General features: G+C 43.8%; 1 protein-coding gene across 1 annotated transcript; it reads right to left on the bottom strand.

Annotated features, from left to right (window-relative positions):
• Positions 1–3571: 3571 nt before the first annotated feature.
• On the bottom strand, positions 3572–17701 carry LOC126281794 (uncharacterized). The gene is made up of 2 exons (XM_049981006.1): positions 17450–17701; positions 3572–5573 (listed from the first exon to the last, which is right to left on the bottom strand). Exons 1-2 carry the CDS (start codon positions 17676–17678, stop codon positions 5428–5430), a joined length of 375 nt encoding a protein of 124 aa, XP_049836963.1. The 5' UTR covers positions 17679–17701; the 3' UTR covers positions 3572–5427.
• Between the last annotated feature and the right edge of the window lie 5966 nt (positions 17702–23667).

Here is a 23667-nt window from a genome sequence, read left to right as displayed (position 1 = left end):
GAATTCCAGTGGCAGGCAGTGTAATACTGCTACCTCAGCCCGAAGTTAGATCAGTCCTGTCCTGAAACAGGCTGGGTTTCTGACGCGCCGTGTTGCACTTCACCTTCACTCTTGATTCTGCCTCCAGAGACAGGGCACTCCTCCAGTTTCAGCGCCTTGTCAACACCAGCTACGTGACGCGGTCATAGGCCCGTTACCCTGCTGCTCTGGGCCTCAGCTGGGTCCTCTACAGCGGCGCCGTTAAGCACACGCCAGCGCCTAGCACCACGCCACGTCGACTTCGGAGGTCCTGGGTTCGATATGGCCCCGGTTTGACACTTTCCTGGCTGCCGACAGTGTTCATTCCTGACCCACTCTTCGCTCTGGGGCAGTGTTGACACCGCGTACCTCAGCAAAGCAATGCACACGGCAGTCGCCAGCATTACAGCTCTTTATCTCCAGAGACTATTCTCTGTCTTCACTGTCACCGCGCACGCAGCGTTACTCATTCCTTGTACACACCGGTACTCGACATCGTAACCATCCATACGGTAAGCAAGCTAAACTACTACATTAGAGTTTCTGTTATCTTGTCTCGATAAAAACCTATGTCCACTAATTCATAACCGGTTACAATGCTATTTCCATATACCTGGAGACTGTTCTCATCACTTTGTGAACACAAACTGCACTGTCATACGTCTTCACTTTTAGACCGTCCCTTACAAAGCACACTTCATACTACTTGCTGCACATTCAAAGAGTTTCATTCCTCGTATTCCTATGATGTTCGCCTTTATGTTGTTCGAATGCATCTAACAAACAGAATGATCGCATCTTACAACCAACAACAACATTCCACTGGAAATTAGTCTCACAACTCGTCTGTCTTTGTAACTGTTGACTCGCTTGCTTCCAGACCTCAATTTGTTAAGTCACTTTGATATTTTTCACTTATCCATCATCTCTGGAAGGCTGTATCACCACCACGGAAAAATTTTGTAAGTTTCGTTCACGTGAAGTTGTGAAGGTAGTTTATTAAGCATACCTAATATAAGTAACATGTTATATGGGAGATTTCGATATAAAATCACATTCTTCCAAATGGATTTTTTTACAAAGTAATAAGCAAAAGAGTTAGTCACAGTTACCTCGACTTTATGTACTGAAAAACAAAGCTTTGTGTATGAAACTACCTGAATCATATATCATGATTCCTGTAGACGTTATGGTAGGTGCCAAACAACCTACCTTCACTGCTGGACTTCAAACTAGCGCCTCGCAGTTACATTTCAATTCAGCAGACGGAAAGAACCGCTTGCCAAAAGAGTCTCTATATATGGATATATTGGAGATGAATAAGTTAAGCCATTTGAGCTCGCACAGATATAACAAAGAGTGATATAGCATTGGACTGCGTAAATATACAAAAGTGGAGACGTAGCACACTTACTTACAGAATTGCTGCGTTAGTTTTTCGTAAGGTACTAGATTATTCCAGCGACTTCGTCCGCTTACCCATATACACTCCTGGAAATTGAAATACGAACACCGTGAATTCATTGTCCCAGGAAGGGGAAACTTTATTGACACGTTCCTGGGGTCAGATACATCACATGATCACACTGACAGAACCACAGGCACATAGACACTGCCAACAGAGCATGCACAATGTCGGCACTAGTACAGTGTATATCCACCTTTCGCAGCAATGCAGGCTGCTATTCTCCCATGGAGACGATCGTAGAGATGCTGGATGTAGTCCTGTGGAACAGCTTGCCATGCCATTTCCACCTGGCGCAGTTGGACCAGCGTTCGTGCTGGACGTGCAGACCGCGTGAGACGACGCTTCATCCAGTCCCAAACATGCTCAATGGGGGACAGATCCGGAGATCTTGCTGGCCAGGGTAGTTGACTTACACCTTCTAGAGCACGTTGGGTGCCACGGGATACATGCGGACGTGCATTGTCCTGTTGGAACAGCAAGTTCCCTTGCCGGTCTAGGAAAGGTAGAACGATGAGTTCGATGACGGTTTGGATGTACCGTGCACTATTCAGTGTCCCCACGACGACCACCAGAGGTGTATGGCCAGTGTTGGAGATCGCTCCCCACACCATGATGCCGGGTGTTGGCCCTGTGTGCCTCGGTCGTATGCAGTCCTGATTGTGGCGCTCACCTGCACGGCGCCAAACACGCATACAGCCATCATTGGCACCAAGGCAGAAGCGACTCTCATCGCTGAAGACGACACGTCTACATTCGTCCCTCCATTCACGCCTGTCGCGACACCACTGGAGGCGCTCTGCACGATGTTGGGGCGTGAGCGGAAGACGGCCTAATGGTGTGCGGGACCGTAGCCCAACTTCATGGAGACAGTTGCGAATGGTCCTCGCCGATACCCCAGGAGCAACAGTGTCCCTAATTTGCTGGGAAGTGGCGGTGCGGTCCCCTACGGCACTGCGTAGGATCCTACGGTCTTGGCATGCATCCGTGCGTCGCTGCGGTCCGGTCCCAGGTGGACGGGCACGTGCACCTTCCGCCGACCACTGGCGACAACATCGATGTACTGTGGAGACCTCACGCCCCACGTGTTGAGCAATTCGGCGGTACGTCCACCCGGCCTCCCGCATGCCCACAACACGCCCTTGCTCAAAGTCCGTCAACTGCAGATACGGTTCACGTCCACGCTGTCGCGGCATGCTACCAGTGTTAAAGACTGCGATGGAGCTCCATATGCCACGGCAAACTGGCTGACACTGACGCGGCGGTGCACAAATGCTGCGCAGCTAGCGCCATTCGACGGCCAACACCGCGGTTCCTGGTGTGTCCGCTGTGCCGTGCGTGTGATCATTGCTTGTACAGCCCTCTTGCAGTGTCCGGAGCAAGTATGGTGGGTCTGACACACCGGTGTCAATGTGTTCTTTTTTCCATTTCCAGGAGTGTATTTCGCATGTATTTCATCTGCATCTGTAGTAAATTTCGCTCTACTATTTCCTTTCAATCCCGTTGAAAGTCTAATTCTGCCTGAGTAATAGTATGCAAAGAGTCGCAGACAATGGTATAGCTATTTAGTGGTGACAAAAAACAAATTTTGTAAATTTTTAATAAGTAAGTATTTCATCTCATTTCTTCACATTCAATCACATCTCTACTTTCTATAAATATATTTTTTATGGAAACGCTCTGGGTTTAAATAAATAATCGAGGAGTTTTTAAAGCAAACATTTATTTCAACTTACAAACAGTACAACACATTTTAATCTTGCTACAGAGGTACATCTGTGATCTATCTCCAGCTCTTCATCTCTCTTGAAGGATATGCGTCAAAATTTCGAAATTTTGTTTGACAAAGGGAAAAGACAGCCGGCTTTGTCGTATATGTGACCCTCAACCTAATTCCCTGTAGGCGACACACACCACCCTGTTGCGGGATGTCTCGTTGCCTCGTCCCTCGTAAGCCAGGTTCACGTTGATCTTCAGATTCACCAGCCTGCATTGCAGTCACACTCCCCCAAATAGCCTACAGTCGACAGTGTTGTTTATATTCTGTATAACTTTCCGGTAATAGTTCCACTTTCACTCCTTTTCGTTGAAACTGAACGTCAGATTTCCGTTTCGTTACACGCGAGGAGGCATAGTGACAACAGTAACTGATCTTTGTTTCGAGAAAAACAACTATCGTTGGAAACTGTTTTTCCGCTACTTTAGACCATGCGACTCGAGAGACGGTGTTAAATCTACGCGCTATATTCTACCGTGTGGCACGATCTCTGTTCCCCAAATACGCTGACAAAACTGTTGGCTTGCTCCAGTGCTCATTCTCGCGACCTCGTTGACAAAATCATCAACACAAACAAGAGACAGATTGCACTTCATACTACAGGTTACGAATTCAATTAAATACTGGAAAGAAATACCATCAGGGCGTTTTTTAGCATTGCTACAACATTCCCCTTCTCATATCTACCCCGTACTTAATGGGTTGCAGAAGCATCTTACTTCCAATAACGGATCATGCATATACCAAGTGATGGTTGGTTTAGAGACAGATGAAACGGTTAAAGAACTGTTATTTAAATCCTGTTTACCGACGACACCATGCTTCCAACCAGCAGAAACGATGAACTTGTTGAACAACTAACAAATGTAAAGGATGTTAGTCTATCATGTATTAGACATCAATCTCAGAAAGTCCAGATTCATGGTAACGGATCAGGGAACGCAGGTCCAAATCTAGGTTGATTAAAGGAACTGGAAGTCGTGCATTCTGTCATCTATCTTGGATCATTTGAGACGCAAGAAGCTGTGAAGATGAGAGGACGGAGCACTCTAGAGCGCGTGTTATGAAGAAGCTCGCCAAGATGTGGCAGAACAGAGCTGAAACGTCCGTGGCAGGAAGGCCCACCTGTTGAAACAGTCGTATTTCCCGACTTCTTTTACAAATGCGTGACACGAAACCTTAAGGCCAAGGGCAGGTAGCGTATTGCTGCATTTAAGCATTGGTTCTGGTGCAGGATGCAGGGCATAAATTAGACCGAAAAGAGAACACATGTGTTCGTTGTTGAGCAACTCAGTATCTCCAGGCGCCTTTCTTTTTGAGAAGAGATAGAGAAAATCAAGAAAAAGTAGTCGTAGAAGACAAAATCGAACAATCGAGACCTAGGGGAAGCGCAGAGAGCAGGTGGATGGATCGAATGAACAACTCCAGCGTATATCTTTAGCAGGCTCTGAGAGAAGCCGATAACCGTCCGGGATGGAGACACTTGGTGCACGAGTTCGCGACACTCAGAAATGAGTACGACGACGTGTGACTGTGACGATGGCGTGTGCAGAGTTTGGTAGGAATTGTGTCAATCGTGACAGTACTATTGATACGTCACCTGTCTTTGTTCCCATTCCATCCCGCCAACCCCAGCCTCCTTCCAGCTCCTACGCTGTCACGTCATCGTGAGTGTCACCAACAAGTCCAGAGGCCAAAAGAGCTATGGATTTTATATTAACGTCTGTATAGAAAAATTTTACAAGTCACGACGACTCTTCCCCGTCCCAAGGCCTAGGAATGCTATCTGTATATTAGTCCCACCGTAATTTTATGCCAGAAAAACAAAAACTCATTCATGTATACACAAAATTTGGTCCAATTTGTTCCAGATGTTGTTGAGTTACACTTCTATGTCAGCCCCACTACCTACTCTTACGGAAAGTAAATGGTTATTACCCACGCAGTGCATTTCTTCAGATGATAAGTGACATGGGAACCTACTGTGGGTGGAATCGATCTAGGGGAGGACAAGTGGAAGAGATAGATTTACATAAATAAGTGCAATGAGTTTTATAAATATACAAATGAGTGAACAAAGACACTTTCTTCCGTTGTCTTTTAATGGGCAGTTCGACGCAGGAGGTTCCGCTAGGCAGCGTCGGACGGCTCGTGGTCGGGTGCACGTTTAGGCGGCGTGGGCGGTGTGGGCGGCGTGGGCGGCGCGGGCGGCGTGGGCGGCGCGGGCGGCGCCGCCCCTCCTGGCGTGCGCGGCGCCGACTGCACCCGTGCGGCGGACCGCCGCGCCCCCGCTGCCGCCGCCTGCTTTTGAGCCTGCAAACACAAAGAGAGGCGGTCCAGCATCTGTCTGCCCAGCGTGGCCGCAGGCCCAGCTCACCACTTGCTGCTGATAGCGCCTCTGCATCCACTCACTTTGCGATCAAAGCTACACTACTGGCCATAAAAATTGCTACACCAAGAAGAAATGCAGATGATAAACTGGTATTCATTGGACAAATATATTATACTAGAACTGGCATGTGATTACATTTTTCGCGGAATTTGGGTGCATAGATCCAGAACAACCACTTCTGGCCGTAATAACGCCTTGATACACCTGGGCATTGAGTCAGACATAGTGTCGATGCCGAGTACAGGTAGAGCTGCCCATGCAGCTTCAACACAATAACACAGTTCATCAAGAGTAGTGACTGGCGTATTGTGACGAGCCAGTTGCTCGGCCACCATTGACCAGACGTTTTCGATTGGTGAGAGATCTGAAGAACGTGCTGGCCAGGGCAGCAGTCGAACATTTTCTGTATCCAGAAAGGCCCATACGGGACCTGCAACATGCGGTCGTTCATTATCCAGCTGAAATGTAGGGTTTCGCAGGGATCGAATTAAGGGTAGAGCCACGCGTCGTAACACATCTGAAATGTGACGTCCATTGTTCAATGTGCCGTCAATGTGAACAAGAGGTTATAACGATATGTTTACGTAATGTGTATACATAAACATACAGTTATAAATGTCCCCGTTCGTAGTCGCTAATTATAAAAATATGTTTCTTTTGTGCTGCAACATATAGCTATAATCAGCGGTGGAAATTATTTGCGAACGCCGACCGTGTGCTGCTATTTCTTGTGGATCTTCTGATCAGTCGGAAGTTGCATTGCAGAGGAGAGTAAATGCCTATTCAAAATATAATTACTTTTGGATAGCTCAACATGAATTTCCTAAGGGACCGTAGTTTATCATGCATTTACTAGTAGAATGAGGCGCGGAGAAAATATTTCGCCGCATACAACTTCCGTCCGATTTCGACAAAAGAATTCGTGACTGTGAACTCTCTATTTGGCAGAAACATAAAGAAAATTAAATAACTTCATGAAGGAGTGAGACATAGATTCTACACTAAATAAATAGTCCATACACCAATTCCATTTAAATCTGAATTTATGGCAATTTATAGATGAACTTACACTACAATGAAGAATTTTAACATGGATGCCGTTTTGACTGGCACTTCTCTTCTCGTAATGACAATAATTCCTTTGATGTTTTCACATACACGTCGCACAATAAATTTACTTCTATGCAGTATTGCACTTTTACTTTACACTAAAATAATATTATTTTTAACGATAATAATAATACGGCGCCAAGACATGTGCGTCCGACATAAGTTACAACAGACAGAAGAAGAATGAGTAACTGTTCATCGAGAATATCTCGTAAATAAAAAAAAGAAAATGTGTAAAAGTGTTCTTCTTCTGTCCGTTTTTCGCGCCGCGGTTTGCAAAGTCAATAACTCACTGCATCTCTGACGGCGCTTCGACAATAAACAAGTTACGTCACAGGTCGTTCACATTTTACATTCTCACAACATTATTTGCTAACTGTAGCTGTTGCCGAGCGACTGCTCGATTAGTGAATGATTTAAAATCATAAGGCAATCACATAATGTTACAAGGTGACCGAGACTTGTAACCAATGGCACCCCATACCATCACACCGGGTGATGTGTCAGTATGGCGATGCGAATACACGCTTCCAATGTGCGTTCACGGCGATGTCGCCAAACACGGATGCGACCATCATGATGCTGTAAACAGAAACTGGCTTCATCCGAAAAAGTGACGTTTTGCCATTCGTTCACCCAGGTTCGTCGTTGAGTACACCATCGCAGGCGTTCCTGTCCGTGATGCAGTGTCAAGGGTAACCGCAGCCATGGTCTCCGAGCTGATAGTCCATGCTGCTGCAAACGACGTCGAACTGTTCGTGCAGATGGTTGTTGTCTTGCAAACGTCCCGATCTGTTGACTCAGGGATCGAGACGTGGCTGCACGATCCGTTACAGCCATGCGGATAAGATGCCTGTGATCTCGACTGCTAGTGACACGAGGCCGTTGGGATCGAGCACGGTGTTCCGCATTACCCTCCTGAACCCACCGATTCCATATTCTGCTAACAGTAATTCGATCTCGACCAACGTGCGCAGCAATGTCGCGATACGATAAACAGCAATCGTAATAGGCTACAATCCGACCTTTATCAAAGTCGGAAACGTAATGGTACGCATTTCTCCCCCTTACACGAGGCATCACAACAACGTTTGACCAGGCAACGCCGGTCAACTGCTGTTTGTGTAGGAGAAATCGGTTGGAAACTTTCCTCATGTCAGTACGTTGTAGGTGTCGCCACCGCCGCCAACCTTGTGTGAATGCTCTGAAAAGCTAATAATTTGAATATCACAGCATGTTCTTCCTGTCGGTTAAATTTCGCGTCTGTAGCACGTCATATTCGTGGTGTAGCAATTTTAATAGCCAGTAGTGTAGAAATGTGCTACTCGTACATCTAGCGCGCGGTGCAATACAACGTGGTCACAACACCTCTAGCACAGCAAATAGCTCGTTACTTTCTCCCCTGCTGTGATCCGTACGTTATCTGATAAGAATAATTCCGAAAGTCTCATTTAAAGCGGATCTGACGTTTCATTCATCGTGTGCCTATGATGTTCGCTTGGATGTTGTCCGAATGCATCTAAGAAATAGAGTGATTACATCTTACAAGCAACAACAATATTCCACTGGAAATTTGTGTCACAAGTCGTCTCTCTTTGTAACTGTTGACCCGCTTGCTTCCAGACCACAATTTATTAAGTGTGGTGTGCACACTGTAAGACCTTCGGTACACACACACTATCAGATTATTTGACTTGTCGCTCTAACGAAGTAGGCGACTGTCAGCAATATGTCTCGTAGTCTTACCGTGGCGTGTTTATCTTCTGCCGTTAGGTCAGACGATAGAAATGTCACTTGCACGCTTAGAGTAGCAGATTGCCGGTGACCAATTTTAAACAGAACTTGATAAATTTTCACACGCATTTATTAAAATAATAAAAATCATAGATATTACGTAACTTGATTCTGGATGCTGTGTACAATTGACAAATTGAAGTTCCTTTGGTCTTGGTACGTTAGTCTTATTCTCACATATCTCTGATGCTTGACAAAGTCTCTATACATTTCTCTTCATGGCTATGTACAGGAATATGATAATCGTATTCGGCGCAGACTGACTAATCGGAGATCTGTACACTCGTTATAATACCTCGCGCGTTCAGCTATCACTGCGCGAGTGTGATCCGCGAGGAGAATAGGTTCTACGTTAGCAACAATCTCATTTGCTGCGTTACATATTAATACGCGGATCGGCGGTAGCAGAATTTGGCCCGTCTTTATGGCAGCGCCATCTTGTAGAGCGGAGACGGGCGAACGCTGCGCCTGCGCTGTTGTGCTTAGCGGGGCGCCCTCTAGTGGGAAAGTTGTGTACGAGCTGACTACGTGGAACTATGTAAACAACATTAAGTCACATTGATACTTTTCGCTTATAAAAAAAAAGTTCAAATGACCCTGAGCACTATGGGACTTAACGTAGAACTACTTAAACCTAACTAACCTAAGGACATCACACACATCCATGCCCCAGGCGGACCCGCCAATATAAAAGAAGGCGGGGAGTGCTGCATCTTCTTTACAAGGTAGAGCAACTGCAGAGGGCTCAGTAACTACGAACTTATTCGATGTCAGCCATCCGTCAGGACATTTAAACACTTCTAGAGCTACCAAAATTGATGGTTGGTAATGTTATAACCTCACGAAACTACAATTATCCAGCCACAAATGCGGGTTCTTTGACTGCTCTGAGGGAAGGCGCTTTGGACCTATGACATATGAAATATTAGTTCACTTTATTACATGAATGATAAAAAGACTTGATACAATCGTTTCTCACAGGAGTGCTTGACAATTTATAACTGCTATTGACTATTAAAGAGCATCACTCGAAGCATCTGTTAACAAACTCTTTTCTTGAAGAAAAATGTTCCTCTTTTACATAAGTACCTTTCTATCTGAGATTTGCATAACTCTTTAGCTCTTCTCTACGATGATGATGATAATGATGATGATGACTGCTTCAGATGAGGTCATGGACTGGGCAGAAGTCTTCCGTGATCGACTGTAAATTAACCACCGGGCGAGGGTGGTGATGTGCGGAGAGAGAAGGCCTCTCCCTCAGCCTCTCCAGGATGTCGTTGCATATTGCAGCGACATATCGCTAATGTATTTAGTACAGAGATACACTGCCGAATTAGGTGCGGTACTGCGATATTTGTATGATACAACGAGTGATGTGGCTGTGATGTGGAAATACCAACGAATAATCAGAGCTAGACGAAGACCAGGTGGCCCTCATGTACCAACGGAGAGGCAACGCCGAGCATTCCGGAGGGCATTCGTAAAAATCGTATGAAGTCACCGGAAGGAAATGCTCGTGAGCGCCAAAACCCTACAAGCAAGCAAGCTAGCATAGTGACTGCGCATAAGGAGTTAGTAATGTGCAGTGACTGAACAGTGCCATGTACGCATAACATTGTAGTGGTCACCGCTAAGCAGCTCTATAGGTGGGGTAAATGGCAACTGCACTGGACAGTGATTTGGAATGATGAATCACGCTATACTCTCTGGGATTTGGATGGAATGATTTCTGTCTGGCGGAACACTCCATATTATCTGCAATTTGGATGGAATGGTTTCTGTCTGGCAGAAAGCACTATACTCTCTGGGATTTGGATGGTAAGGTTTCTGTCTGGCGGATCACGCTGTAATCTTCGGGATTTGGATGGACTGTTCTTTTTGCCGGATTCCGCTATACTCCTGGGATTTGGATGGAAAGGTTTCTGCCTGGCAGATCACACTATAAATAAAATCTGGCGTTTCAGTCTTCGATCGCTATTCTTTATTTTCAATCAATTACCTGTTTCGGGCCAGCTGCCCATCTTCAGATCATATGTTATAATTACAGAGTAACTTGTCCGTACAGAACACTCGGTTCACTGTCCCAAATAAGACAATCATGTCTAGTTTTGATAAGATCACACTATACTCTGCTACACAGCATAACAGGCCAGGCGACGAAGTGCTACCAACATACTATGCACAGGCGTGAAATTTAAAAACTATCCAAAATCTGTCGGACTGTTTTCAATCATTTGTAAGACTGTATTAATGCTGATTAGTATGTTAAACACAACACGTAAATATAAGATATAAATGAAAGAAGAAATGCTAATTAGTATGAACTGTAACAATAAACACGAATTTCAGCTTATAGAGATGTCCTTTGGTTAGGTAGGTTTAAGTAGTTCTAGGTCCAGGGGACTGATGACCTAAGCAGTTTGGTCACATTGTTCTTAGAGTCATCCTTTGACCTATTGCGTAAATTTTCTTTACATAAACGGCTGTTCCTTTAGGTTGCGTTGACATAGAAAATCACTTTTGTACACCACCAATGCACCGTATGCTGCAGGAAGTGGACACATTTCTGCTTATTATGTCTACCTGTACTAGCGGTGAACGGATTTTAAGGGTTGGTAGACAGATAGATGGTCAAGGAAATGAGACTAGTATGGTTCCATTTTTACCGATTTAGGTGACGAAATCCTAACAGCGAAAATAGTAACTGTCGTAGTTACTGAAGATGAGGGCCGCATAAATAATTCCCCCTACTCTTTATTCGAAATGTTCTAGTTTTAGTCGATGCGTCAGCATATTAACGGTAGCTACGTTTCAATCCAAATCACGTGTACAGAAATGCAAATAAAATCCATTTGCCTCTGCACGTGGTAATTCATATCCAAGTATTAATACCACCGCGTTTTGAAAGTGCGAGCATACTTTTGAGTCCAGAAACCTCTACGCAGTAGAAACTGCAGATCATTTTGCCATTTCTATTGCGAAAGTGCCGGCTTATACAGGACTGGGGTAATAATAGAGGGCTGTTTGCCTGGGTTGTCTGCTAGCGTAGTGAAAGGTGTTTGCTACTGCAAGGGAGGTCGGGTTTGTTTGTGGTTCTAATCTCGATGGAGGCAAATAGACTATCAGTAAAGCAAGTTTAAGAAATTCTCGCGCCCCCAGTACGTTTTATTGCTACCTTTATTCTGTACCGGCGCCCTGTGGATGTCAATACGAAACTCTTGGAGAATTTTATTCTTGTTACTGCCTACATTTTCCACTTCTGTCAATAATTCAATTGACTTAAGCGTGGCACTGTATGATTTTTAAATGAATTTCGTTATGAATCTTCACGCATTGCTAAACTTGAACACTTTCATGACTGGACTGAACGTTAACGCAGACCGTTTCGCGGCCGAATGCGCACAATATTTTACTAATTCGTAACTATCTGGGGGTACTTTGTCTTACTAAAACAGTTACGTTATCTCGATAAGCTGAAATTCATTTTTATTAGTACAGTTCATACTAATTAGGGTCTCTTCTTTCATTTGTATCTTATATTTACGTGTTTTGTTTAACACACTGATCAGCATTAATATAGTCTTACATATGATTGAAAACAGTCGGACAAAGTCGGATAGTTTTTCAATTTCACGCCTGTGCGTAGTATGTTGGTAGCACTTCGTCGCCTTGCCTGTTACGCTGTGTAGCAGATTTCAAAGTTGTGCGGATCAGCATAACGAAAAGGCGAGTGGTCTCGCTCGTTTTGTCCACGACTGTACATTAGTAAGTTTTGCAGAAATGAATAGCATTTGAACCACATCGGCAATCGAGTTCTAGGTCGCTTTGTAGCGCCACCCACTGGTAAAATGCGCCTGCAGCTCTCATTGTCGCTATAAACCGACCGTAATTAGGATCAGTGTGACTTGAGCAGACGAGCAGGATGTCTCGCAAACGTATGAGCGAACCGTACCGTCGAATCAGTTAGTTTGAAAGAGGGTGCTTTATTGACATGAGAAAATGTGATGCATCCATCCGGGAAACTACTGTTCGTGTGGGTCGAAGTACCACGTGTTTGCCGAACGGTTCACGGAAGGCTGTATAACATGACGAGAAGGGTCAGGTCGGACCACCCAGACCACCCACCGAAAAGGTCGACGCCTCATCCGAATGGCACTGCAGACCAGGTCTGCGTCCTCCTCGTCTCTGTCGCAATAGTAGAACAGTGGAACACATTGTACACTGCCGGCCGGAGTGGCCGATCGGTTCTAGGCGCTGCAGTCTGGAGCCGCGCGACCGCTACGGTCGCAGGTTCGAATCCTGCCTCGGACGTGGATGTGTGTGATGTCCTTAGATTAGTTAGGTTAAAGTAGTAAGTTCTACGGGACTGATGACCACAGCAGTTAAGTCCCATGGTGCTCAGAGCCATTTGAACCACATTGTACACTATCGTGGGTGCCAGTCTGTACACGTTTATTACAGCATGGTTTAAGTGCGCGTCATCCGCCTTTTCCGCCTACCTTTGACGAACGTGTAGAAACACGCTAGATGGCAGTAGTGTATGGAGCGACGTCACTGAGGACAGGAATGGCATCAGATAGAGTTCACTGACGAACCCAGGTTCTGTTTGTATTAAAATGATGGCCGCATTTTGGTTCACCGCAGACAGGGGGAGCGGCATCACAGCAACTGCATCTGCACAAGACATACAGCGCCAACTCAAGGCCTTATGGTGTGGAATGCTGTTGGGTACAATCGCAAATCACGGTTGGTGCGTGTCCACGGCACTGTGACCAGCGTGAATGATTTCGTCTGACCCGTACACACACTTTTCCTGCATAACACGCCAGACACCATTTTTCAGGAAGACAATGCACGACCCCATGTTTCTGCACGAAGACGTGCCTTCTTGGTGTCATAGGATGTCAGTCCTTTCTCCTGACCCGCCAGATCACCAGACTTGACGCCAAGCAGAAATTTGTGGAATGCCAAGAGACCCAGTGCCAACCATCACACACGGAAGTTTGGAACCAGGAGAGTGCAGCATGGATGGCTATATCATTATATTTGCGCCTAATAAGCGTCGATTCCATCACGCATGGGACAATTTATCGGGTTCCGTGGCGGGCACTGTTCCTACTAGACACATGCAGAGCCTAGGTGATTGAAATGCTGATTATTTCTGCAGAACATACTAACATACAGTATATGTCCTTTGAATATGAACGTCCTATCTCTGGTCGTTCAATGTTTTCTGTATTTTCTGAACGTGAGTGTAATAAAAGCCCTATGAGACGAATTAGATAGTTACTTGCGCGAGCTGTACGACAAGTGTCTCTTTCAAGTCAGGGTGCCTGCATTGTGGAAGAACGCTGAAATGGTAACAATTAGTAAATGGCAAGATAAGGATCCTAGGACGCCCAAATCCTAAAGATCAATTTGTTTTCTGAACGTCCTCGGCAAGATATTTGAAAAACTATTATGCAACAGGTTACAAGATCATAGACTCACCAGTACAGGATTCGAAGAGCCTGAAACGTCCCCTTTGAACAATTATACATGACTGTGCTTAAACTGACACACAATATTTCTTGCGCAACGCAATCTGACTCTCAAAATCCCTACAAAAGAATGGCCCTGACTAACATTAACCTATACATTTCACAAATCACTTACCTCACCAAAAATCTTGTTTACTCGAACTAGTGCAATACCGCGAGCGCCACTACTGCCAGCTAAATAAAAGATTCAAACTACGGAAGGCACTAATTACTGATAGGGATAGTTAGCAAATGAAAGATTTTAATAGAGAACAAACAATGTATTTACCTTACTAGTGTTCAAAAGTCATAATATGTATAGCAGTTCATGACATCCATTCATAAAAATTTCAAAACTCCGCCATCTCTCTCCCCACATCCACCACTGCTGGCGGCTCACCTCCAACTGCGCAACGCTACGCCCTGTTAACATCTAGCTGCCCAACACTACAATGGCGAGTATTACAACAATTCCAACCAGCCACTGACTGCACACAGCACATCCAGTGATTTTTCATACACAGCGCAATGTGGCGTTACCAATAAAAAAACCTAAACAGCCTATTCACAAGCCAAGTCAACTGAAGACGCAATTAATAAGGCAATTTCGCTAGCGACAGATACTCACTCTACGTACGCTCTAGTAATTATAGTCGATATTACTGGCGCTATCGATAGCCTGTAGTCATCCTCGGGATTTGGAGAATCCAGAAGCGCTGTAGAACTACCTGAGAGATTATTGCCCTGGGTGACCTGCTTCTTTAACATGCCCAGGGAAGAAGAAAAGGAAGGCAAGTACCAAAGGCTTTCCACAGGGATCAGTGTGCGGTCTAGAGTTTTGGGATGTAAGGAACCCATACTAGAGAAGTTACATGACAATTGTAACACCATCTGACTGGTAGCATTTGCAGATGACATGCTCTTCGTTGTAAATGGAGACTATATAAGATTATTGAAGACAAATGAAATGCGGCGCTCCACGATTTTGAAGGCTGGCGACGAAGTGTTAAACTGTAGTTATCAGCTCACAAAACAGCGCACCTTCTGCTGAAAGGGAAACCAATTAGAAATCCTAAAATAAAATTAAATGATGTAATCATTAGGAGAAGCGCAGTAAAGAGATATCTAGAAGTATTCCTGGTCGATCATAGTGAAACTGCACATAGTGTATAGGAAGCAGACAGGAAAGGTACAAAGGTGATGAATAAAATTATAAACACTGCAGATAAGCAGCTTCGACTTCCCTTGAAAACAATTGGAGCATATCACCAGTCTATATCTGCATCAGTCGTAGGATATAGAGCGAGCGTTTGGGCTCATAGATTTCTGCTGGTGAAACCAGCCTCATTAGTGAGAAAAGTTCAACGAGGAGTGCTACCAATATTAACGGATGCCTATTCGATTACCCCAATTGATGCTTTGTTGGTAATTCTAGGAATATTCCCAATGGAAATTAGGAAAAGGAGAGCCTTTCACTGGTTGAAGAAAGACATTCAAATAGACGTACGAGGGATGATTAAAAAAGAGGTCAATTCGAGAAAGGTGATAACAGATCGCATATTACACTTGCCACAAAATGAATGAAAGACTTCTGGCGCAGGCGGGAGAATATATGAATTTCTCCCTAACGTCAGGGAGAGATTAAAAATGAGATTTCTTATCCCGTTTGGTGGACTGATACATTACCTGACTGGTCGTTGGGGGGCACACCAGAACAACATTGTGGGAGGGTAATGGAAGTAAGGTATTAAGGTATTAAAGTATTAAGGATGTTGTATCCCAAAGCAGGACTAAAGAGCGAGTCGACCCGGCGCACCTTGGACGACACTGCAGCCACAGTATAGAGGGAGGCCAAAAAAGAATGGCGAGGCATTGATCGATAAGTCAGGAGATGTCATCCAGGCTAGACAACACACTTTGCAGATGTACAGAAGACAACTGACATCGGCGACCACGGAATGAAATAGATTCCCACGAATCTACATTGCGTTGATGCAAGTGATTACGGAAGTGTGGACTTTAAGACGTAAGAGTGATGGGTGGCGTCTCTTGCTATGGTGGAAACGCTTCTGACGCTCTGCCCGATGCCCAAGGAATCCAACAGACGACGCTTGGAGATAGGGGTAGTGCGAGGGTGGGTCCAGTAGAGGAAGCAGCCATCTACAAGCTGAATGCACGAAAATAGATGAACAGACAGAGAACAGATTCTGTAGGGCTTGTCGTAGTGTTAGTACTTGGGTAACTGGTTAAAGGTTTTATTGTAGTTTCTCAGTAGTAGTTATAGTATTAAAAAATAAATATCATAAATAGTTATTATATAAATTTGTTACTATCCAAGAAAATGTGATTTGTTTGGTGTATTTTACTTCTTCGGATAAGAGACTGTAATTATGAAGAATAAAAAGACAAAAGTCAATTCCACCTCTGGTTTCGACTCTTGAGGAACAAAGGGCTGCTAATTGATATACAGACATTCAGACGTCTCGCTGAAGGTTCGAAGCAGAGCTGAAGCTGTCACGAAGAGGAAGGGTGGACACATCCCACACTAATGTCCATAAATACGCATCTGGATAATTTTGATCGGTAAGTGTACGAGTGTGAGAAATGTTTAGCACGACTGTCGTATGCGACAACTGGCTGCTCCGCTTCGCTGAGAATGGCAGCTGTCATTCTGTCCCCCGCTAGCTGACAAGTTATTAAACCTACTCCTGTATTACCCCTACTTGATTTTGTATTTATAACCCTGTATTCACCTGATCAAAAGTCTTGTTCCTCCTGCCACCGAACTTCACTAATTCCCACTATATCTATCTTTAACCTGTCCATTTCCCTTTTTAAATTTTCTATCCTACCTGCCCGATTAAGGGATCTGACATTCCACGCTCCGATCCGTAGAACGTCAGTTTTCTTTCTCCTGATAATGACGTCCTCTTGGGTAGTCCCCGCCCGGAGATCGGAATGGGGGACTATTTTACATCCGGAATATTTTACCCAAGAGGACGCCATCATCATTTAACCATACAGTAAAGATGCATGCTCTCGTGAAAAATTACGGCTGTAGGCTCCCCTTGCTTTCAGCCGTTCGCAGTACCAGCACAGCAAGGTCGTGTTGGTTAGTGTTATATACGTAGCAAAAAAAAAAAAAAAAAAAAAACTTCGACCTCGAGATATCACTTCATTTAAATGCTTCAATTTTGTAGGAAGACTGATACTGCGTAAATGAAGGCAGGGCTTCAGCTGTTGAGCGAGACGCCCTGCCTCACGTAACTGACAGACACAGATAGCATTAGGGTTGCAGTAGACCTTCAAGACGAGCTGCTATGAGCGGGAACGGAACAGATGAGGGGCGAGAAGGTCGCAGCGCCGCTTACCCACGTGCTCAGCCCACTCGTATATGGGGGAGTCGGGGCCGAAAGCGGCGTTCCAGGCGTCGTAGGCGGACTCCTCGCCCGCGCTCGCCGCGCCCTCGAGGGCGTCCACGCAGCCGGGGCAGATGGCGTTGAAGAAGCCGCCGGCCGCCTGCTGCTGAGCGCCGCCGGGCGCTGCGCAGCAGCCCAGCAGGAACGTCCCGGCGACCAGTACGGCGACGGCGTACTTCATGGCTGCAGCTGTTGCGAGTGCCTGCCGAGGTGTGACTCTGGTGTGCGCTCTGTGCTCCTTTTGTTAGGATTTTTATCGCTGGAAACGGTGAAGGGCGTCAGGAGATTACACGCGACAGGTATCCGTTGCGCGATGTCCTCACCCCGAAATTTTACAGAAAACTGCTGAGTGGAACTCGTAACTACAGGTTAATTGTGCGCTAGATAATAGAAATCAGCTAGATGTCACGGTCGTCGTCTTTCCAAGGAGATTAAGTGGCCCAGAAACGGTGTCAGTTCTCGTGACCTCGTTTGATAACAGACTGTGATACGAGAAAAGTTAGCACTGTGGTAACGAAGGTAGTAAAAGTGAAGAGTGCGCTCACGGACCTTGGTTTCAATGTGACAGTGTTTCACCAAGCATAGTCCAACAGCACTTAATTAACCATTTCACACGCTCTGGCAATAATTTTGTACATCAACTTTCGCTCTATCCTCAGTGCAAAAAATGTTCAAATGTGTGTGAAATCTTGTGGGACTTAACTGATAAGGTCATCAGTTCCTAAGATTACACACTACTTAACCTAAATTATCCTAAGGACAAACACACACACCCATACCCGAGGGAGGACTCGAACCTCCGCCGGTACCAGCAGCACAGTCCATGACTGCAGCGCCCAAGACCGCTCGGCTAATCCCGCGCGGCTCTTCAGTGCAACAGAAGTATTTTTTTCCAATGGAAACCTGAAGTACATGTTTGTGAATGTACAGTCTTTTCATAATGCGCAAGTGCTGCCAACTGTTGGGGTCCGTAGTCAAAATATTAGCAAGTCAATTAAGCTGTGCGCAGCAGCTCGTGACACACAATACACAGATGTTGTTGTGTACATAGTAACGGGTAACAATGGTAAAAAAAAATTGTTGTATTCTACTTCCGTCATTTTGACTTACCCTCAGGTAGGGGTGTCAGTAGTTTCGAAAATTATCGCACGGTACTTGTAGCTGGCTCCCACACTGTTACGCTGAGCTAGGGTCGCTCTCTGCCAGCTTCCTTACCCTCTGGACGTGTCCGCCAGTCCTTCCTTTTGAGGGCGTAATGCACTTTCCGTACATCATGTGCGGTTCACTCTACGCCTGTAGCCACTTTCCATTATCATTGTACCCCTTTGTGGTAGTTTCTAGGAATAAAACTCATTTTTCCCTCAATCATGGCATTTATCATTTTACGTATAGAATAAATACCTTCGATGCTCACCTGCCATCATACTGACATGCATAGTCGATTCGCCGAGTAACAAACTCTAGTGATTGATCGATGAGCAGATATGGAACAAAAAAAGTCTAATCAACTTATGTCCGGAAATGTGTGGTTTTCATGATAAAGCCAATATTAGTAATTTTCGCCTCACAAACATTAATACACGCTCAGTAGTAAACGCCTGATGGCCTAAAGTTATCGAACAATTGTAAAGTAAAAGAAATGAACCATCGCATAGCAGCGACAGTCTATTATTCTTTATCTTTGCCGTTCTTGCGCGGTGCCTGTAAATCTCTATGTACATGTATCGATTAATGGTATAAAAGAAAGAATTCTGTTGTTTCAAGACAAATGAGGCTTTTGGCGCCTCACCTTTTATTGTTTGTATTCTATGAAAGACGGACGCGGACTCGCTGCGTTCCGCAACTGTATTTTATATTTTATGTGAAAATATTGAGTGAATATGCTAAATGTGAAAAATGTTATTTTTTTCAATCAGAAAACATGTAGTTTCTTGTAACTGATTAGGAACAGACAGCATCAAGAGGACGTTTTGACTGATATGTAAAAAGTATGTAACCATAATGGTCATCTATTGTAATTTAATATGAAAAGGTACGTAGCATTTAAAAATTGTGTGTTACAGGTAAGTGTGCTTATTTTTGTAAATTAAACTTGATTATTTCCATCTCCTCATTCACTCAGTTGATAATTATTTTGTGTTGGTTCATCACCAGAAATTACGATCACGCTGATGGGCCGTACGCAGCATGAGGTAGAAGCAACATTATCCTTTTCCTATTATTTCTGAGCCAATTTTTTTTAATTGTGTAGTGTTGCATTTCTTTTAAAGTCCATAAATCTTCTGGTCGCTTAGTGTTGTTCCGGGTATGACCACATCGCGAATATAAAAATCCACAGAAATGATAATGTTTCTCTTGTTCAAGTATTTAATGCGCAACGTATGTTATTATAATAGTGTAATCAATCCCTGATTCTGTTGCCAAGTGGCCCACCAAAATATTCAATTTATCGACCTTTCTTTTTTTTTTAAAAAAAAAATAACAACTCTTTTTCTTCTCCCCCCCCCCCCCCCCCCCAGAGCAACACTACAATCATGTGAGGTTCACTCCACGCCTGTAGCCACTTTCATAATCATTGTACCTCTTAGTGGTAGTTTTTGGGAATAAAACCCATTTTTCCCTTAATCATCGAGTTTATCATTTTACGTGTAGAAAAAACATCTCCGATGCTCACCTGATATCATACTGACATAATAGTTGATTGGCCGCGTACAAACTGTAGTGATTGATCGACGAGCAGATACGGAACAAAGAAGATCTAATCAACTTATGTCCGGAAATGCGTGGTTCTCATGATAAAGACAATTTATTCAATCATACATTGTTACACACTGTACCATGGTGCCATGGTTACAGTATGTCTTGAAAATGGTTTCCATGTGCCTCAATACATGCGTGTACACGCCACAGCATGTTCAGTCTCACACTTTCACATTGGTGAACTCCATCCGAACACTGTTAGGGCAGCATTAATTCGATGCTCCATTGTCTCCACATGTGGAATGGGCTCGGCACATACGATGCTTTTGAGATGGCCCCATATCCAGAAATCGCACTGGTTGAGATCCGGTGAACGGGCTAGCCATGCAACTAGACAGACTCGTCCGATCCATAGGCCAGGGAACACTCGACAGAGATGCGTCCGGACGTTAAGGGCGACGTGGGCTGGAGCACCATCATGTAGCAGCCACATAACCCATTGAATCATCAATGGCACTTCTTACAGCAGGGAAGGAAAAGTCACCAGCAAGAAACGACAATAGTTTCGGCCTGTTAGGCGATGTGGAAGGAAAACTGGTCCCAAAATACGTTTGCCAATTATCCCGGCTAACACATTCCTGGTGCACCGTCTAAACATTCATGGTGGTGTCTGTTTGTTCTATATCGTGTCTCCCTACCACTTTCGCGCAACGACGCTCTGACCGTGTTTTTTAGGGAACTAGTTTGAACCTGGGACCTGTTGCTGGTAAGGAGACGCCAGACCACACATGACATGTAGAATTCAGAAGAGTTCAGTGAGACTAGCGATGATATAATCAAATGCTTAATGATCTCAGCGTCAGCTCCACTTCACTCCCTGTAAAAGAATCTTAATTCTAACTAAATATAGTGGAAAGGGTTCAAGGCTTTCCTATTTTTAGTTAGCTGGTAAAATAACGTCGAAAAAGCAGTTAAGTTTACCATTGGAAATTTATTCTAATCACAAAACATCGTTTATAAGTTTGCACTATTGATAAAAGGAAATGTTTTAATACAGGATGGTAAAAACCAACTGCGCTCAACAAAAATGTGAACGAATATTCCCTGAATGGGTTTCCAAGTTCTACAATCGACCTATGCCATATCACATCTGTAATCTAGGTTAATTTTAAGTTTCACAAAAGAAAAAACTATCAAAATGGTCTACTGTAACCCTCAATTATCTTTAATTACTTATCTAACCTGTCGTAAATTACAGTGGCTGATGTGGCTTCTCAATAACTATAAAATAGAAAAATCATCGCGTTTCAGATTTTTACTTCAAGTGTCAAATGTGAACACCATTAGTTTTAATTAACGATCGACACTAGTATTACTTAAAAAAAGGGGGTGTAACAGATGAGACTTCTGCAGTTCTGAGTGAAGCCTTATGCGCTCAAAAATGCGGCATCGCGTGAGTTCATTACCTTGTCGGTGTTTAGGCAGCGTCAGGGCGGCAGCGGCCGGCGCAGCAGCCATCCAGCTCGCCGTCCCGGAACCAACTCTTCTCTAACTTTTCGTTACTACAATTTACCGAATTTGGTTTAAAAAAACTATCTGGCTGTGTTTTCATCTGACCAATCAGGGTCTCAATGTTAACCTTTAGCTCCGCCTACAAAAATTCTGTCTATCCAATGAGAAACGTTATACTTTTCGTGGTGGGGCAATGTTTTTTAAAGTTTGCAACGTAACAGAGACGCTAAAAAGTCTCACGCTAAAACCTGCAGCTAGTGTGATCCTTTTAGCGTTATCGTAAGATCTATACTGCTCTTCTGGAGGGCTCTATCTTTTAACATGGGCTGGGGAGTGATCCTAATGTAACAGACACGCGAAAAAGTCTCACGCTAAAACTTGCGGGTGGTAGTGGCCCTTTTTTGTGTTATCGTAAGATCTATATTGCTTTTCTGGAGGGCTCTAGCTTTTAACATGGGCTGGGGGTGATCCTTGACGTACCTGAGACGCGAAAAAGCCTCACGCTAAAACGTGCGGGTTGTATAGTCGTACAGGTAGGCTCGAGGCGTGGGTGCCCAGCCCCTCCCTTATCTAGCTTAACACGTTTCTGCTCTCGGCTTCTGTCCTCGTTTCTCCCCTCGGAACTGCGTCTGCCTCACGGTGGCAAGGTACGACATGAATTTAGGCATTCTTGTGTTAGTCTGTGGCATTCCATTTGCTCACTCGTTACTTGTATTGCTTTGGTTAATTTCATGTCACGATTTATTGGGAGCTATGTGACATACTAGTAAATTTGCTTATTATGTCAGGGTTTTCATGTAAGGTGTTGGATTTGCCTGACACCTTACATGTCACCACCCTTCGAACTGAATTTTTTCACTGAATTTAGGCAATGATTGAATCGTTGTCTAAGTCAGTCAAAAATTATTCTGATGTCTAAATGTTGTTGCCTACTGTTCAGCCACGTTATTCTGTTCTATGCTAGTTTGTATTAATAGTTTATATTTTTATATTCTTCCACATTATAGTTAAAATGACAACAGAAGAATATTTTTATTCTATTATTAATTTTTTAATTATTTTCTTTCTTTATTTAAGTGTGAAGGTTTTTTTTGGTTTTTTGTAAGAAGTTTGTTTTCGAAAGTGAGGAGTCTTTGACATCGATTTTCTTCGAAATATTTTTTTTTATAAATGTAGTAATTGAGTAAAATCTATTCCTAACACATTTTCTGAATATCATGTGCAAGTAAAATGTTTTTGTTTCGAGTCACTCATTTCAACATTGTTACACTAACAAATAAGAATTATTTCCTAGAATTGCTTTGACAAAGAAATATACATGCACAAGTATTCAAATATTATCCTAACAAATGGTACAAATGTTAAAAAATTTGCTTTGACAGAGAAATATACATATACACGTATTGAGGTGTTATCCTAATAAATGGTACAAATGTTAAAGAAAGGGAAAACATCCAACAAGATATATTTTTATTCTTTGTTTTTATAAGGAGAAAATAAATAAAATATAGTTTTTCTTTAATTTTTATGAGGAGAAAATAAGTGGTATATAGTTTTAGCGTTTATATTGCCTTACTTGGTGTTCTTTATATATTGTCCATTTCAGAACTAATGACTTATTTTTATCGATAGTCCATTTTTTATTTAAGTCCATAGTCAATGACTGTTATTTTGTAGTTTATTAGCTGCCTGGTGTGCTTAACTTATTTAATTTTTCACACGTTTCTTTTGCATAATTCCTACAGCACATAATTTGATTTCACACATTCACACAATCCTATGAATGTTCAAGCATGAGGTTGGCGAAGTTTTTTGCATGAACGTGATGGTCTTGAGCGAGATGGATGTGGGCAAGTATTTGATGTACAGCTTCGTTAGTCGTTCCTTGTTGGTTTTGCAAGTGTGTGTTGCTGTTGTGGAGGTCCCATAATGGAATGGAGCTGTGAGTGCAGAATCTC

The sequence above is a fragment of the Schistocerca gregaria genome, chromosome 7, assembly GCF_023897955.1.
Source record: "Schistocerca gregaria isolate iqSchGreg1 chromosome 7, iqSchGreg1.2, whole genome shotgun sequence".
Lineage (NCBI taxonomy): Eukaryota > Metazoa > Arthropoda > Insecta > Orthoptera > Acrididae > Schistocerca > Schistocerca gregaria.
Note: the sequence above shows the minus strand (reverse complement) of the source record. Positions and strands in the feature narration are given on the sequence as shown.